Source organism: Carassius carassius, chromosome 13 (assembly GCF_963082965.1).
Source record: "Carassius carassius chromosome 13, fCarCar2.1, whole genome shotgun sequence".
NCBI classification, from domain to species: domain Eukaryota; kingdom Metazoa; phylum Chordata; class Actinopteri; order Cypriniformes; family Cyprinidae; genus Carassius; species Carassius carassius.
The window spans coordinates 8,080,270-8,098,280 of NC_081767.1; the positions used below are offsets into that span (position 1 = coordinate 8,080,270).

Genomic DNA, 18,011 nt, shown 5'->3' on the forward strand with positions numbered 1-18,011 from the left:
CATGACAATCACAGTCTGGAGAAGTTCGCGCAATATTTGCCGAAAGTCAGGGCCAGTCTGCAGATTTGAGTCGATAGATTTAACTGAAAATTGCGTAATGTACTCCCGAATTTTATTTTTAAATTTTTTTTTTTTACGTTCAGACTTTAATTCCATCCAGTCAGAGGATATCAGACATGTTTGATGTTTTCAGCCGATTTTGAACCACATATTGTTTTCATTTGTCATGAATCTAAAACAAGGCGCGCACTTCTGCATGAGTTTGTTGTCATCGAAATTACTTTAAGTCTGGTAATGTGTGATCCTCATTCGTGTAGTGTAAGATGCCCAGTTTTTCCTATTTTCCTTTTCCTATTTACGAAGTTAATAAGTGTAGCCTATAATGACTAGTGTTTTAAAATTTGTTCCATGCTGGAATACACCAATTTTAAAATCGGACCCAATTTTAAAACACTAGGCCTCATACACTCACCGACCTTTTAACCACTTCAGCTGTTATTTTGATTTTTTGAGAATTAGGCATATGCAATATTGGACCCACCGGTGGGTCTCCAGAGTTGATGTGGTTAAATAGTCACAGAGAAAAAAAAACATTATACATTAAAGGCTGGTTGGTAGTGTATGATCCTCAGTCGTTTAAAGTCATTCCAATCACAAAAATCACACAAAGTTTGCATATGGCGTTATTTTTGTGCCACAATCCTAAGCGAGTAATTGTACGGTTTGAGCACAGAGAACTATATTTTGCAAGCACATTACATTATATTTTGAACAGAAATTAACAATCGCAAAAAAAAAAAAAATCGCTTGAGCAAAGAAAAAACGATTCCGTGCTTAATAAATGTATTTGCTTGTTTTTGATTATCAATATTAACGTGCAGTAATAAATCCTCTCACGCAGTTTACTCAGGTGCTCTCTCACAAACTTATTCTCTACGCTCCTGTCACGTCCCCCTCTCTCTCTCTCAACCTCTAAATACTGCGCGCGCTCAACTCTTGACACAGCATTACAAGTGTGCCACAAAAATCAACCAATCGGAAAATTACAGGTCAATTGTGATTGGCTGTTGGTCTCCCATCAAATCGCTAGTAGAACCAAAGCCCATCATTTCCTATTTGGGTGACTCTTGTATGATTCAGTACTTCTTACAGAAACTTTAAAAGCTGTAGCCCACAGCACTTCGAACAACAAGCTGAGACTTGAGAGAGGAGAGACAAAGAGAAAACTTACAATAACTTGAGCAAAGCAAGTAAGTGCTTTAGCTTTGCTTCGCCACTGTCTTTAAGAGGCATCACAGGCTTAACTTCAAAAAGTTCAGCAAAAGATTCCATTTTACTACTGCAATTTTTTTTTTTAGCCGCAGTAATACTGTTCATTTGGATGTCTACCATGCAAATAGTATATATTATTTCTTCAAAGTGTCTTGTAGATACCATTGTTCTCATATGAGGATCATTCTGTGTCATGATACCTCTGTAATATGAGGTTAGTCGTCTTGCTCAACAATGATAGTTCTTCTAGCACTGGGCTTGAACCAGTGACTTTTGTATTTAAACCACTAAGTATTATGCTTTTCTAAACCACTAAGCCACCTCACACACATCTTCTTCATGAGAATGAAGAAGTGATTAACAAAAGTTTTATTTCACGCTTCATAGTGCTGTTCTGTCTTTCAGTTGATATGGAAATGTGGTTCATGAAAAACATATTGGTTGTAATGGAAATCTGTGTACCATAGCAGTGTAGCAAAGTAGTAGATTATCTCGAAATAACTCTTAACATTGACCAGTAAAGAGGAAAATAAAATATTTGGATTAAAAAAAAGAAGGAATTTTGGCATTCTGCTAGGCGTATATGTGGTGTGCAAGATTTGTTTTTATGTAATTTCCAGTAGCCTGTCATTTCAACTTTATAGCTTCTCAGAACACATTAGAAATCACTTACATAAGTGGAAAAGCAGATCTAGAATTTCAGCCATTGAAATATGCTTTTATTTCCAGTTCCAATTTTAAATGGGCAGAAGTATCCAAAACTTTGAGACATTATTTTTCATTCAACTTCAAAACATTTCACACCAATTGAAATTTAGTTTCTGTTTTGAAATCCATTTTTAACATAGATGGGTGAATCATCTTCACCCTTGAGTACTTGGTTAAAATAAAAATAATACAATTAATATTAGTTTTTTTGAAGAATTTGCCAGTAGGTCATTTTCACACCTCCTCCTCTTATAATTCAAATTTAACCAAAAGCTAAAATAGTTTTAGCACAGCTGTTAATTGTATTTAAACCATTCAATAATTGTTTATTGAAATGTACTTAAAACCCGTACAAAGTTAAATCTGTGTAAGCAAAACGTGACAGCTGATCTTAACAGCTATAAAGCATGACGTATTTTGCTAAGGGATAGACCCTTCAAGTCCCACGAGTCCCTTGAGTTCACATTCTTTTCTTCTTGTGTCCAAACACTCATCTGCCAGTCTTCGTATCTTTTCCACACTGGGTCACTTGCAGTTACACTGTGACCATCAGCCCTTAACTTCCCCCTTTGTGCTGTCATTGAGCTGGAGAACCAGGTGAAATTAGAAGAACAGAACATATTTGAGATGTTAAAGGAGAGATGAAGGAGAGAGAGAGAGAGAGAGTGTTTGAGACAGATTAATGGGCTTGACTCTACATGTTAAGGGCAGCTGTCTGCACAGCCTTATACAGACATTTCTTCAGCTGTGCTCTGCAGTTTCCTGTTAACTCCTTCATTACTTGGAAACTCGCAATTTGTGGTTCTGTGGAGATAAAATGTGTTTTTGCTTAATTAAAGTGCAATATTAATTATGCAAGAGAAAATAAGACTCCTGGTTCTCTTAAAATGAACAACCAAGTTTCCTTTTTTAGAAAAATATTTGTATTTTTTAAATGCATAGAATGCAAACATCAAAAATAAACATTTAATTATTACCCAATGTTTCTCTGTCTGTACTTTTACTGTGAACAGTGAATTGAGATGAATTAAGTGCATTTAAGTGCCATTCAGCTGGGGTTTAAAATAAAGCATTTTCTGAGATGCACATTAAACACATAAAATATTATTTGATGTATCTTTTAATTATTGAAAATTAAATTAACTTTTTGGTAAACAAATGGGATTTACTATAAAAAATAAAACATGGAAGAAATGTTGTGTGATTAAACCTTAAACTTTAAACCTTAAACTTTTTTTTTAGTAGGCTATGTACATTCTGCAGAACAATAGTCTTTAACCGGAATTTTATTTTGATGGGTTGACGTACCTTTACAGTTCTGTGTATGTGATGTGACGCTGGTTTTACTCAAATCAAACGGTCAAATGCTCATGAAGTGACTGTCAGAGCAGTTCTGGAGATGTTGTTCATGTGTTCACGTCCTTATTTAGTGAGACAGCAGACGCTGAAATTACCGCGAGCGTCACGCGCGCTTCAGTGTGTTTAATGAATAAAGACGCGCTTCTGCTCCATTCATTAACACAGACAAGCAGAACATGCGGGATTAATATTTAAATAGACCTGTTTCATTCATAATTTGATGGATTTAGTTAATGTCATGAACACTTCATATAGTTTGCATTCGCTCATTATCGGTCCATGAAGGCAATTGTTTATGTACAGTGTGTGTGCGCGTGCCTTTTTCTTCATTAATAATTCAGTGCACACACTCAGTTTCGTCCCTAGTTCCAGCTCGGCCTTCCCATATTAAAAATGTATTTATTTCTCATAACAGTATGGCTGAGTCTAAGCCAAGCTCATCCTGATCTCACTCCTCCTTCACCTATACTCTGTTCTTTCTGTGATTGCTGTTATCCTGTCTTTCCTTCCAACTGGTTAAGCTAAGCTCCACCTCCAACAAAAATCAACACCTGGGCACGAGGTGTGTGTGTGTGTGTGTGTGCTCTTGTTTTTGTGACATATCAGGACACAACTCTGTATAATGACATGGGTATGACACAGGTATTACAAGGAGAGGGTGACTTATGAGGACATAACCCATGTCCCCATTTTTCAAAACGCTTATAAATCATACAGAATGAGTTTTTTTGAGAAAGTAAAAATGCACAAAGTTCCCTGTGAGGGTTAGGGTTAGGTGTAGGGTTGGTGTAGGGCAATAGAATATACAGTTTGTACAGTATAAAAACCATTACGCCTATGGGATGTCCCCACTTTTCACAAAAACAAACATGAAGATTGTATCACAGTTTGGAAAACATAAGGGAGAGAATGACGAAAATACTTTTAAATATAAGTGCTTTGGTCACTTTTATGTTACAGGCATTTTTATTTTATTAAAACTTGTTTCCCCTTTTTTTATATATATTGTTATATATACTGTTAATGTTTATATATTTATTTGTATTTTTTTAATGCCTTTTATGAATAGATTGTATTATTTTACCCTTGTCTCAGTAGCTGGATCTTGAATTTGAAAATCCATCTAGCATATATTAAGTAATTTTAAATTAAAAAAAAAAAAAAAAAAAAAATGAAAAATTTAATATTTGAAGCATTTATTTTTTTTATTATTATTTACTAATAACTTGCTCTTGGTTGATGTGTCATTTCCCTCTTGACAAACAGTTTTGCTCCGATACACTTTTATCAAATGTTAGTGTAATTGGCTACCAATTAAACAGAACTGTCAGTGAAGAAATACAAGAAAACAAAGAAAACGTGTATAAAAAACAAAACATTTTTTTACATTTCTGTTGTGATTCATTGTTGTTAGAAGACACATTAAATAAGCTAATTAGAGTTGAGTAATTGTGCATGTAGGTGGAAATATTAAATTTAATAAGCATGGAAGAATGTGAACAAGGAGCCAGCGCAGCAGCAGCATTTGAATTTGAAGATGAACCGCCTGTTTGTGTCCGATCTGTTTCTCCAGAGACATTATAAACAGTCCAGGCACAAATGTGCCACCACATGCGCATATCACGAGTAAGATGATGTCAATATAACATCACAGCCCTTGCTTGATGATATCCTTGTCCTTGTTTGTATATATTTGTGACAATATATTTGTATATATTTCCCTCTCACTCATTATTTTTTTCTTTACCTTTAATGGTTGACAGATATATCCCCACAGTCATTATTTAGCATTTTCAACCATTTTCAAAGCATTTTAGCTTTTCTGTTTGGCTGGCAAGTTTTTTTTATCATTTCCAAATTATTGAGTAAATATTAGGACAAATAATTATTTCATATAAAAATTATTTACTTTATTTATCCTTCTGGTGCTGATTGTGTGATGGCCAAAAATGACCTTTTTATCTAGCAAAATGAATGTACTATATTGAAGTACAAAAATTATATATTTTCATAAAATAAAATTGATGGAAAAGTTGTGATCCATTTATTACCTGCTTTTTGACCATAGACCTGAAAATGAAATTTCTAATTAAAGGGGACATCAAATGGATATTTTTCACAAGTTGGTATGATTCTGTAGAATCTTCAAGAAATGTCTGTAACATACTTTGGTTAAAGGGATAGTTCAACCAAAAATGAAAATTACCCCAAGATTTACTCGCCCTCAAGCCATCCTAGGTGTATATGGCTTTTTCATTCAGACAAATGCAATCGGATTTAGATTTAAAAATGTCCTGGCTCTTCCAAGTTTTATAATGACAGTGAAGGGGTGGTTATATTCAATAGAAGTCCAATATACTGTGCCCATCCATCATAAAGAAGTGCCCCACGCATCTCTGTGGGGTTAATAAAGGCCTCCTGAAGTGAAACGACATTTTTTTGGAAAAAAAATATCCATATTTAAAACTTCATAAACCATTATTGCTAGTTTCCGCTAACTGTTCGTTCTGTGCGTTCATACACGAGAGAGTGGCGTTCCAGTGGATGGCATAGGACATGAGAATATGCTATTCTCGCGAGAACCAAGGTTTGTTTACAGGAGCAAAGGAAGCAAAGTTTCCTATGTTTAGCAAAGGAAAACTAGAGATTAAGGTTTATAAAGTTTTAAATATGGATTTTGTTCTTACAAAAACACATACATTTTATTCAGAAGGCCTTTATTAACCTGCCAGAGCTGTGTGGAGTACTTTTTATGATGGATGGACACAGCTTATTGGACTTCTATTGGACTATTAAATATTACCACCCATTCAGTGCCATTATAAAGCTTGAAAGAGCCAGGATATTTTTTCATATAACTTCGATTGTATTCCTCTTAAAGTAGAAAGTCATTTACACCTAGGATGGCTGGAGGGTAAGCAAATCATGAGGTAATTTACAATTTAAAATTCCACAATTGTCAAATAAAAAAACGCCCATTTTACCTTTTCAAAAACAGGTCTGTTCATCGCGACTCATTACGGTGTATGTCACTTTAAATGATAATGAGCTACTGCTTACCCCACCCCGCTCTTCCGGGGGGCGTGTCTACACAAGACTAGTGAATTGCTGCCTTGGACTCCATATATGGCTTGGAAGTGGTCTTATTCAAATAGGTATCTATCTATGTAGAAAACGGTTGCAAATTGAAACTCGCTGAATGACACCGTTTCAGACGCAGTAGGCCATAAGAAACTGGCTGCGTGTTTTCTTTTCAGTTTTTCAGAGCTAGCAGACATGCCAGAAATCTAACTAAAAGTTAAAAGAGAAATTTTCTTCCAGTGTCCTCTTTAAACTTTCATAACTGTCTTAAACTGTTTGAAAATCAAAGTCCTAGATCAAAACATGTTATGTTGCAAATTTGAGGTTGATATCTCAAAAACTTTGTTTGGCCATAGTATCAAATGTTTCCACTAAATGAAATTAGCTTCCCATTCATTTCCAATGCGGTCATTTTTGATCATTAACAGTACTAGTGTGATTTTTAACCATTTAACCTTTTTGAATCATAAGTTTCGCATCATTCTGATGAAGTTAAATAAAAAATAAAATAAAATCCAAATGTTATTTTTTTCTGTCAAAAATGAACAGCACCAGTGTGTAAATTAAATAGCGTGGTATAATATAGGCCTATATTGGCTTCATATATCTGTTATCGGCTACCCTACTCTCCAAGAAATCATCATCAGCCATCATAAAATCCAAATTGGTCAGACAGTACTCACCCTCTTTGTTGTCCCAAATTGCTATTTTGAAAGCACCACACATATACATCAAAGCATGGCCGAGTAAATAACAGAATTTCCATTAAAATGATTCCTTTTACAACTGGCTGTGTTTGCATGTTAATGTGTGGGAATGTGATGTGCTGTCAGTTGGAAGTTTTTAGAAACCTGTTTTCTCTCCTGAGCAGAGGAATGTTGAACACTTCCTGTCTTTGTCTGCCCCCATTGTTGGTACTTGCTGGGCTTGTTTCGATCAGGCAGACTTCTCCTCCTACTTCACACATTTCTAACCACACTTGTTTCTTTGTTCATTATGCCTCAATTCTCTGTCATTTTTTGCCCCAGTATCCAATGCCTGTTTCTCTTTTGCTTTTCTCCTTTCATGCAGTTTTGAAAAGCAGTTTTATTTATACACCGTAAATGTATTTAATGTAATCTCTTTCTTTCTTTCATATGCACAGTGAGTCAAGTATCTGTCAGGCACGGGCCACTGTGATGATCTACAATGATGCCGATAAGAAGTGGGTCCCGGCAGGCACGGGTCCCCAGACATTCAGCAGGGTCCAAATCTACCACAACCCCAGCAATAACAACTTCAGAGTGGTGGGACGCAAGATGCAGACCGACCAGCAGGTAAACAACCCAAATGTAGCGTGGGGTTGCAGCCAAAAAAAGTGCAGTGTTGACACATACAGGGTTACTGGAATTCCAAACTTTGCCTCAAGCTCAGTTTGAAATATGTCTTCAAGAATATATTTTTTTATTATTATAAAATATATAATAAATAATAATGCAATGCTAATGCAACTTTATCCCTGCTTCGAATACTATGAAATACGTTGGGTGCCTTATTCTGAGGTCAGCCCCTTGAGCAAGGCACCAAACCCTCAACTGCTGTTTGGGTATCACAGCAAAAATGGCTGCCAACTGCTTTAAGTGTGTGTGTGTGTGTGTCTGTTTGTTCATCTATCACTTCTGTGTGTGTTGCACTTGGATGGGTGAAATACAGAACACAAATTTCGAGTATGGGACACCATACTTGGGCACACGTCATGTCCTTTTTCATACAAATAAATTTTTAATATATTTATAATACAGACATATTCAGAAGTCCTTAAGGTCCAAGTCAAGTCTGAAGTCTTTTTCTCTTTATATCTTATATAGGGCTGCAACTAACGATTATTTTGATAATCGATTAATCTGTCGATTATTTTTATGATTAATCGGTTTATGTACTTATATTTTAGTTTTTTCCATTTTTTCCCCAAGTAAATTATTAATAAATGGTCTTTATCCTTCAGCATAGATTTTTAAGAGATTTTAACCATTTTGCACGGTCATATCCTCATCAAAAATATACCTGGAGTTGTTTTATTGTGTTAGTAATCCTTTGTCGAACTCTTCTGCAATCAGAACACTGACCCATACTCTAGCAAATTTCACAAGTAGATTTCAAATAATGTTTTCACCATGGCAGTCCTTAAAACTCCTAAAGTAGTTTAACATCCCGAACAAAGCTTATTAAGGAATCTTTCAGAACATTTTTTTTTACGAAGAATAAGGATAAAACAGAATAAAATTGCAGTGCATTGTATTTCATTATTTACTGGGAAACAGCTTTATAGCTTTTGCTGTGAAATTGTAAACAATCCTTCGAAAAAAGTGGCATGAAACCTGATTGGAACACAATTGAAAGTAAAATCCATCAGAAGGTTGTCCAGAAAAAAAAATTGGACACGCACAAAAAACCTGCTGTGTGAAAAAGAGCAGTGAATAATACTTAGAAAAAAAGTGCATTTCAAAATATCTTTAAACATTTACCTCTCTCTCATTCAGTCACAATTAGGCTGCACGACTGAATTATGAACTGGTAAACGACAAACTGATCACAGAACATGTTTGTAAAGCTTTAAATGTTAACTGTTAAAAAGCAATGTTATCAGCTTTTACGACTAAACATTTGCAAACAACATTGTACTGGAGAATCTGCACAAATGAAAGTCTTAGGGGCCGTTCACAAATCGCGCCTAAAAACGCGTGGAAAACGCTAGGCACACCGCTTTCTCCTCCTTTCCAAAGCGCTCGGGCAGAAGCGCCCCTGAGGCGTCTGCCTTTGCTAAGCAACCATGACGTGCTCTCTCCTTGAAGACGCGGAAATTTCAGCAAAGGATAAATGGATTTGCAGCTCAAAAAAATCGCTTGCAGTAGCTCTGAATCTAAATTTATTTCAAAATGGAAATCGATATACAACTATGATCAGCTGTTCCTTTCATCTTGACTGAGCTTTTAACGTTGTTACGGGAAAGGATGAAGCAGATTGGTTAGTTCTTGTCACATGTCCCGCGGTGCGCTTGCGGCATTCTGAAAAGTTGAAATGTTTTAACTCGATGCGGTGTGGTGTTGGAAATAACGAACTTGAGTGCGCAAAAGACGCGATATGTGAACGTCCCCTTAAACAGTTCAGTAGTGCAGAGTTTACAGGTTACTCTTCTTTTTTGAAGGCTCAAAATAAAGTACTCCCACATCACGCTGAATGCTGCAGAGACGCTGTTCGGGAAGCACGTGACATAAAACGAGGCCAGCTATTGGCTATTCGCTACTTCTCCTGCTGTACTGGCTGAGTAAAACCTCCGGTGGCTCATTACTGCCACACTTTGGTCACCGCAGATTTGAAATATGCACGAAATGAGCCGCTTACGGCAAATAAATTTATTTAGCAACGAATCGATGACTAAATTAGTTGACAACTATTTTAATAATCGATTTTAATCGATTTTAATCGATTAAATCGATTCGTTGTTTCAGCTCTAATCTTATATATTTAGCAGTAGTCAAAATACAATATAATAATAATGATAATAATAATTATACGTTATTATTATTAGTAGAATGCAGTAATAGAACTAATGTAATGCAACTGCACTGTAAAAAATGTAAATGAAAAAAATGAATATGTAATAATGCTTTTATTATTTAATTATACAATGGAAAATTTGAATATTTCTTCACTTGCAAAAGTGAAACCCCTGAGCTGTTATTTAGGTGGAAACCTGCAGTTTCAGTGAAAACAGGTTTATTAATGTGGTGAAGTACTAGGGGTGTAACGGTTCACAACATGATAGTTCAGCAGATACTGTACCTGTGTATTCAAGTTAGAACTGTCAGGTTACTTTTGGAACATCTGATGAAACTGAAATTCAAAATGAAAATGTAATTTTATAATTTTTTGCAAAGATAAAGGACAAAATATGTTTGCAGTTACATATTATAAGGTCCTAGGTATATTTAATAAAAACTAAATGCAATTTATTAATTTATTAATCTAGCTTGTATTATTGTGTATCTTTTGACCTACCCGTGTTTTACTTCCATCCCAACTGAAGGGGTCAAAAGTAACAATGTGCACCTTATGTTCAGAGTGAAATGTGAACCTGGACCACAAAACCAGATTTATGTCCCCGGGGTATATTTGTAGCAATAGCCAAAAAATACATTGTATGGGTCAAAATGATTGATTTTTCTTTTATACCGAAAATCATTACGATATTAAGTAAATATCATGTTCCATGAAGATAATTTGTAAATGTCCTACCATAAATATATCAAAACTATATATTTTTGATTAGTAATATGCTTTGCTAAGAACTTCATTTGAACAACTTTAAAGGTGATTTTCTTAATATTTTGATCTCTTTGCAACCTCAGATTACAGATTATCAAATAGTTGTATTTTAGCCTTTTCACAAAGATTACCATGAGGTAAAATGCTATATTGTTACTGTTTTTTCATATAACCACACTTTTCCAATGTGTGATGAACACACACCATCAGATACGTCACACGTGTTTATAGTAACGCTGCCTCTGTGTGTTTAGAGAATTGTTCGTCACTGTTATAATAAGAAATGTTTATTGTTCGGCCCCTGTTTTGGCATTTTTGAAGCTCCACGTCCCCAGCATCCATCCACTTTCAACATATAGAAAACAGTAGTCTGGACATTCTACATAAATGTCTGTCAAATGACCAAAGTATGATTTTAAGGGAGAAATATTTCTCTAACTGCTAGAATGTGATTTAGGTTTCTGAGTTTTACAGTCCATCCATCACCTGATTCCTTCTGTCTTGAGTTCTCTCTTTCCTCCCTGCGCTGTTGCCCTCTATAGGCACAGACACGAATGCTCCCCAGAGATGACTACTAAAGTAGATGTTGTTTCCTGTAAGATAGCCAAACCATTTCCCGTGCCAGTTAGGCCCTCCTCCCCCATTCCCATGACCTCTCCACACTCCATCTGTCTGATTCCACAAACTCATTTCTCTTTGTCTGAATGACTCAGTGACTTTTTGTCTCTTTCTTTGTAGCGTTCTGTCTGTTTCTCTGTATTTTCCATGGCAGTGCTTTTTTGGACATTTTCTTCAGCTCTTTTTCTTTCCTGCTTTACTTTATGGAGTTCATGATGGTAATACAAACATAGAAACGAGGTGTCAGCACATTCAGTAAAGGCGAACGCTCACACACACTCGATCTCTCGCACGCTTAACTTGTGTGTTCTGCAGAGGTGGAGCCACCTCCTGGACACTCTTTTCTGGATTATGCAAATAAGTTAAAGGTTATAAGTATCAATGGTTAAAGCACTTAAAGGGTGGGTAGAAGAAAATCTTTTGGCACATTCAGATATATGTGAATCTAAGTCTAGTTTAAAATGTGTGTGCCAAGTTCTTAGATGTGTTCTAAGATTGATTTTAAAAAAAAATGTAAATAACTGTAAATAATCACATATTTGCTTAGAAAAGCAATATGATGTAGATCATTTAATACATTATTTATGATGGCAGTGAATTTAAAGAAGACAATTGTTTATTTCATATGGCTGAACATATGTTTGCCGTTGGCTTTAAGGTCTGTTCACAAATGCATTCCGTCTTCAAGTTTTTTTTTATTTTTTATTATTAACCTTGAGGAGCCTGTATTTTGTTTTCTTTCAGTTGCACTGTTAAACACAAGAATGCATCTTGGCTTTTGTGAAACATATTTCAAATCTTAATTGTATTTGTTTATGTAATTGCTTCCACGCAAATAAATAAATCCAAACAGCTAATTAAATGCTAATTATATTATTGCTTCCATGCAAATACATATAAATAAATAAATCCAGACAGCTAATTAAATGCTAATTATATTATTGCCATAAAAGCCCCACAAAAGATAAACTAAATAAATTCATAATCTGAAAATATGTTCATTTTATGAGGTGTATTTAAATATTAGTCTATAAAGAAAATGTATAATAAAAATAGATCTGGACACTGAAATGAGTGTGACAAAGAAAATTGAACTTCTCAAATGATCTGTTGCATAAAAGAGAAGCTGCATACTTGCATGTTGTACAACTTAATTTACATTTGGACATTTGTGTCTTCTGTACAGGTTGTGATAAACTGTCCAATTGTAAAGGGATTAAAATATAATCAGGCCACGCCGAACTTCCATCAGTGGCGGGACGTTCGGCAGGTGTGGGGCCTGAATTTTGGCACCAAGGAAGATGCAGTGCTGTTCGCCAATGGCATGACACATGCGCTTAACATCCTCAACTCCATGCCTGATGGAGGTAATGCACATGCACATTTTCACACTATTGTGATGGAGCCATATGTTTTAATGAATAATGAAAAACATCAATGCAACCTTTTACAACTGCATTGTCTTAGGTTACCCCACACGACCTGTGTCCAATGGACCATCCCCAGAAGAGCTGGAACAACAGAAAAGGTACAAACTTGGGATTATCTCGAGTGTTTTATGTTGTAATGATTTTATGTGAAGTTTTTGTTCACTTCCTGAGGCATCATGTAAATTGCCTGAAGTCATAGTCTCCCTGGTCAGGCTTTGACCGCATTTAAGCACACACTCTCAAGGGGTTTTAGGTATTAACACTCAAGTATTTAGCTTTCAGTGAGACCCTGAAGTTATGGGGCAGAAGTCCGGGTCAGGCCTTCTGACACTTACAGTAGATCCTCTTCTTTCCTGCCTTTCTCTCCTCTTCTTTCTCCCTGCAAAACTGCAGGCAAAAAAATCAAACACTGGTGTATTTTCGAACTTAAAATCTTAATTGTTTTTTAATTTTTGTCCTTTTTGACATTTTATTTTACGAACTTATATGCTTGAAGTACCACTTTTAAATTACTTTTTCCCCCCTCAAAAATCTAACAACACATTTGCATGTTTGTGATTCTTTGATGTTGGTTGGTCACATGTTGGTCACATGACATACAGGTAAACTAAATATTTAATATTTTACGGTTTCAGTAAAATTTTATTTTAATTGTACATTTTGTATGATTTAACTATTACCTTTATCAACTCAAAAATCTAATTTCAAATTGCAATATGTCAAAATAATTGCAATTGGTTTCATGTTTTTTTTTTTTTCCTGCAGATTGGAAATGCTGAGGTCGGAGCAGCTAGAGCGAGAGAGACAAGAAAGAGAGCGACAGGAAAGAGAAAGACAAGAAAGAGAGCGACAGGAAAGAGAGCGACTGGAAAGAGAAAGACAAGAAAGAGAGCGACAGGAAAGAGAAAGACAAGAAAGAGAGCGACTGGAAAGAGAAAGACAAGAAAGAGAACGGCAGGCAGCTCCAGGTCAGCAGAAAGTGTTTTACCTCAACGGACAAGACTTTGTGTATTTGGATTATGAGATCATTGCTGTCTTTTCAGAGTAGAGATCAACCAAGATGTTTTTTCTGATTGATTCAAAAAATGTTTAGGCATATAGCTGCTTTTGTTCACTGAAATCCCTATGAAAATATGAATCTCAAAATACTTTTGGAAAAGTGGACTGTCACTGAAGCTTTTTGTTCTTTACAATCACACCTACTTGCATTCTTGATTAGAACTTATTAAAGAATAAATAATGTGTAAAAACATTATTTGCTATAATTCACATATTTGCTGTAGTTATAAAAGTATGTCCATAAACAATTTAAATTAAGTATGATTTAATAATATAACACTATGGTTGAGCTTTATGAGCAATGCAGTTATTTGAATATGCACCTTTTGTTTTTATCTACTTTATTATTAAATTGGCATTTATTATTCAAATTGATAATTTGCCTACATTTATTTGTGAGATAACTATTTTAATAACATAATTGTGCTGTTGTTCTACTGTAGTCATTCCTCCAGCACCACCTTTGGCCCCTGGAGGCCCTCCGGCTCCCCCAGGACCTCCACCTCCCCCTGGGCCCCCTCCGTCTGGACCTCCCCCTCCACCTGGACCTCCTCCATCAGGAGGAGGAGCTCCACCTCCACCGGCTCCTCCTCTGCCCTCTTCAGGAGGAGGTGGAGGTGGGGGAGAAGAAGGACTAGGTGGTGGGGGTCTCGCTGCTGCCCTGGCAGGTGCCAAACTCCGCAGAGTGACCAAGGTGAGACAATGAGTCAAAATAATGAGACACTTCCTGGTAACGTTATTTACAGTCTTGGTGACATCGCCTGAAATCGAAATGCTTTTTAGAGGCAGAGCGAGTTCATCGATTTTTAAATGTGGAATAACGTTTCCTGATGTACAGGTGTCATGCACAGTCGAAAAACCAGAAATGTTTTAATTAAGAAATATGATCAAATTAATATTTCATGTTGGAGAATGCAGAGAATGAAGCACTGGCAACTCTAAAACTTGTAAAATAAAGACAATTTTAAAAAACTGCATTCGTTCATTCCTGGCTGCTGTTTTTGACTCCGTGCTTCCTCCTGCAGGATGATGTTGGTAGTGGTGGAGGTGGAGGTGGAGGTGGCCCTGCTGTGGCGCCAACTCCTAAAGCAGACAGCAGTCGCAGCAGTGTGTCTTTGCCCAGTGGCGGAGGAGGCCTGATGGGAGAGATGAGTGCAATTCTAGCACGAAGGTCGGTAGAAAATAAGATTCAAAACCATAAAGCTAATGTGTAAACTAATGTATCTTCAATTCAGATTCCTTTTATTTCTGGTTTCTTTGCTGTTTTCTTGATGCTTTTGTGGGAGAAGTATAGTATCTCATTTCTTCCACCAACTTATAAGAGTTATTTGAATTGGGCTGCACTCTTCATGCTATGGAAGCCTGTTTCCGCCACTAAATAAAATATAAAACAAGGTAATTGCGACTTTTTATCTCACAATTCTTACTTTTTTTGTAAAATAAGTTCGCAATTAAAAAAGATTTTCTCAGAATTGCGAGTTCATATCTGACTTTACAACACACAATTGCGAGTTAAGTCAGAATTGTGTGATATAAACTATTAATTGCGAGTTATAAAGTCAGAATTGTGAGATAAAAACTTGCAATTCCGAGAAAAAAGAAAATCAGAATTGCAAGATATAAACTCGCAATTGCGAGAAAAAAGTCTGAATTCGGACTTCATAACTTGAAAATTTTGAGTTTTTTTCTAACAGTCCTGATATAAAAGGAATAGGGCTTCCATTTGAATCAATAAAAAATATTTATTTGGGAATGATTGCGATGTGTGCTTCACAACAATCAGTGGCAGTGTTGCGTCACCACTAAATAGTAATTCTGAATTTGTGGAAGAATGGATTTTTAAAAACTGACAATCATTTAGTTCCAGTTTTTATTTATTTATATTTTCTAATAAAGGAAACAATTATATATAAGAAATGATTCTCAGTTGATTCTCAGGTTTGAAATGACATGAGTGTGAGTAATTGATGACAGAATGTACATTTTTGTGTGAACTATCCCGTTAGTAATTCGTCTTTACAATGAATGTATTACTGTAAATGTGCTTTCCTTTTATTTTACAAACTGAGGGTCGAAAGTTTTATTATATTTAACTGACATCATGCTCTGTTAGACTTTAACTAGTAAATAACCCATAATATTTCTTGAACTCTTTGGCTATGGTACAAATGTGCTGTAAATGACTGTTGTCATTGTGTCTGTTGGCAAAGGAGAAAAGCAGCAGATAAAGGGGAGAAGGCACCCCCCAAAGCAGAGGAGCCCAGTAATGTATGAACATCTTCAGTCATTATGGGTGATTGTGACAGTTCCACAGACAAAGCACTTGTGTGTGTTTTTCCCCAAACCAGTGAAGTGTAAAAACAACCGTGCAGCCGATTCTAAAAATGTCATTGGTCATATCATTCAGAGCAAATTCCAACCCTACCCTAAACAGTAACCTTAACTTTAGTATAGCATTGGTAGCTCATCCTCTTATGTAGAATTATTGTGACTGGAACAATCCAAGTTTTTTTTTAAAGTCAAATATGTTCTTAAAAATAGACATTAAAATCAGCAATGAAATTGGCTGCAGGGTGGTATTTGTTTGGGGGGAAAATCCTGCAAAAATTCCTGTATTTCCAGTAAAATTCCTGTATATCCTGTAAATCGACCATTTAAAGTGCATGCTAAAGAGGTTTACTATAGACTTGAGATGGATTGTAGCCTCTATTAATGTAAATGTAAGTACTACAATTCAGTTAGACTTGAAAAGCTATTATTCTGCACTATTACTGAAACACTCATTCTGTTCTCTGTCTGTTCCTGTTTCTTTTCCTTTGCCTGATGATCTTCAGGATGATTCCGACGCTCAAGGCCCAGGTGGTAAGAACACAATGCATTTGTGATTGAGATTTGTCACATTTAGATACTCTCTAAATGTTTTCTCATTATCTGTGATTTTTTTCTTTAACAGAATTTAGGAGACCATGGGAAAAATCAGCCACCATGCCCAGGTGAACATTCATTTACAGACACCGGATGCTTTTTCGTTATATACTGAACTGAAAACTTTGTTTATATCAAGTACCAGCACTGAATCACCATTAGTCTGATGTTTAAAGAACTCCAGCTGTTGAGTGTGACTGTCTATAGGGTCCTGTAGTTTTAATTTAAAGTGAAGTATATATACAGTACATGTCTCAAACAGGACTAACTCCGCACCCAGAGGTCTGGAGTCACCCTCTTCCTCTAGCTCACTTACCAGGTACTTTTACTACAGTATGCTCTCAACTGGTTATGGACTAACACTGCTGGCGCTCTTGGTTCCTTTGCTTTCATACATACATTTACCTAAACATGCAATAAAGTATAAACCACCCAAGTCAACGCAATACACTGATTTTACAAGAGAGTTTTGAACATTGCGTCTCTACATACAGTACAAACCAAAAATTTGGACACACCTTCTCATTCAAAGAGTTTTCTTTATTTTCATGACCATGAAAATTGTAGAGTCACACTGAAGGCATCAAGGGCTATTTGACCAAGAAGGAGAGTGATGGGGTGCTGCGCCAGATGACCTGGCCTCCACAGTCACCGGACCTGAACCCAATCGAGATGGTTTAGGGGTGAGCTGGACCGCAGACTGAAGGCAAAAGGGCCAACAAGTGCTGAGCATCTCTCGGGGAACTCCTTCAAGACTGTTGGAAGACCATTTCAGGTGACTACCTCTTGAAGCTCATCAGGAGAATGCCAAGAGTGTGCAAAGCAGTAATCAAAGCAAAAGGTGGCTACTTTGAAGAACCTAGAATATGACATTTTCAGTTGTTTCACACTTTTTTGTTATGTATATAATTCCATATATAATTCCACATGTGTTAATTCATAGTTTTGATGCCTTCAGTGTGAATCTACAATTTTCATAGTCATGACAATAAAGAAAACTCTTTGAATGAGAAGGTGTGTCCAAACTTTTGGTCTGTACTGTATATGTATGTATGTATGTATGTATGTGTGTGTGTGTGTGTTTGTATATTTTATATATATATATATATATATATATATATAAACAGTTTCAGTTTTTAGACCTGCTCAGATTTCGTTATTGCGTTAGACAGATCGGAAATAAGAGCAAAGGTCTGTTTAAATGCCGACGGGAGCTGCGTTTGAATTAAAATCGTTTTTTTTCCTAGTTGTAGT

At 36.0% G+C, this 18,011-nt stretch overlaps 1 protein-coding gene across 5 annotated transcripts in view; it reads left to right on the forward strand.

The window, feature by feature from the left end:
• The window catches only part of LOC132155919 (vasodilator-stimulated phosphoprotein-like), a 36,620-nt gene that overhangs the window by 14,390 nt on the left and 4,219 nt on the right, over positions 1-18,011 (forward strand). Inside the window, exons 2-11 of one of the 5 annotated variants that reach the window (XM_059564691.1) lie at positions 7,565-7,736; positions 12,530-12,710; positions 12,811-12,871; positions 13,539-13,741; positions 14,276-14,526; positions 14,858-15,003; positions 16,043-16,100; positions 16,667-16,694; positions 16,786-16,825; positions 17,020-17,076. In XM_059564691.1, the coding sequence (XP_059420674.1) occupies positions 7,565-7,736; positions 12,530-12,710; positions 12,811-12,871; positions 13,539-13,741; positions 14,276-14,526; positions 14,858-15,003; positions 16,043-16,100; positions 16,667-16,694; positions 16,786-16,825; positions 17,020-17,076 (1,197 nt within the window). Of the gene's footprint in view, positions 1-7,564; positions 7,737-12,529; positions 12,711-12,810; positions 12,872-13,538; positions 13,742-14,271; positions 14,527-14,857; positions 15,004-16,042; positions 16,101-16,666; positions 16,695-16,785; positions 16,826-17,019; positions 17,077-18,011 lie in introns of all 5 variants that reach the window. The other 4 variants (XM_059564692.1, XM_059564690.1, XM_059564694.1 and 1 more) reach the window with 4 other exon arrangements.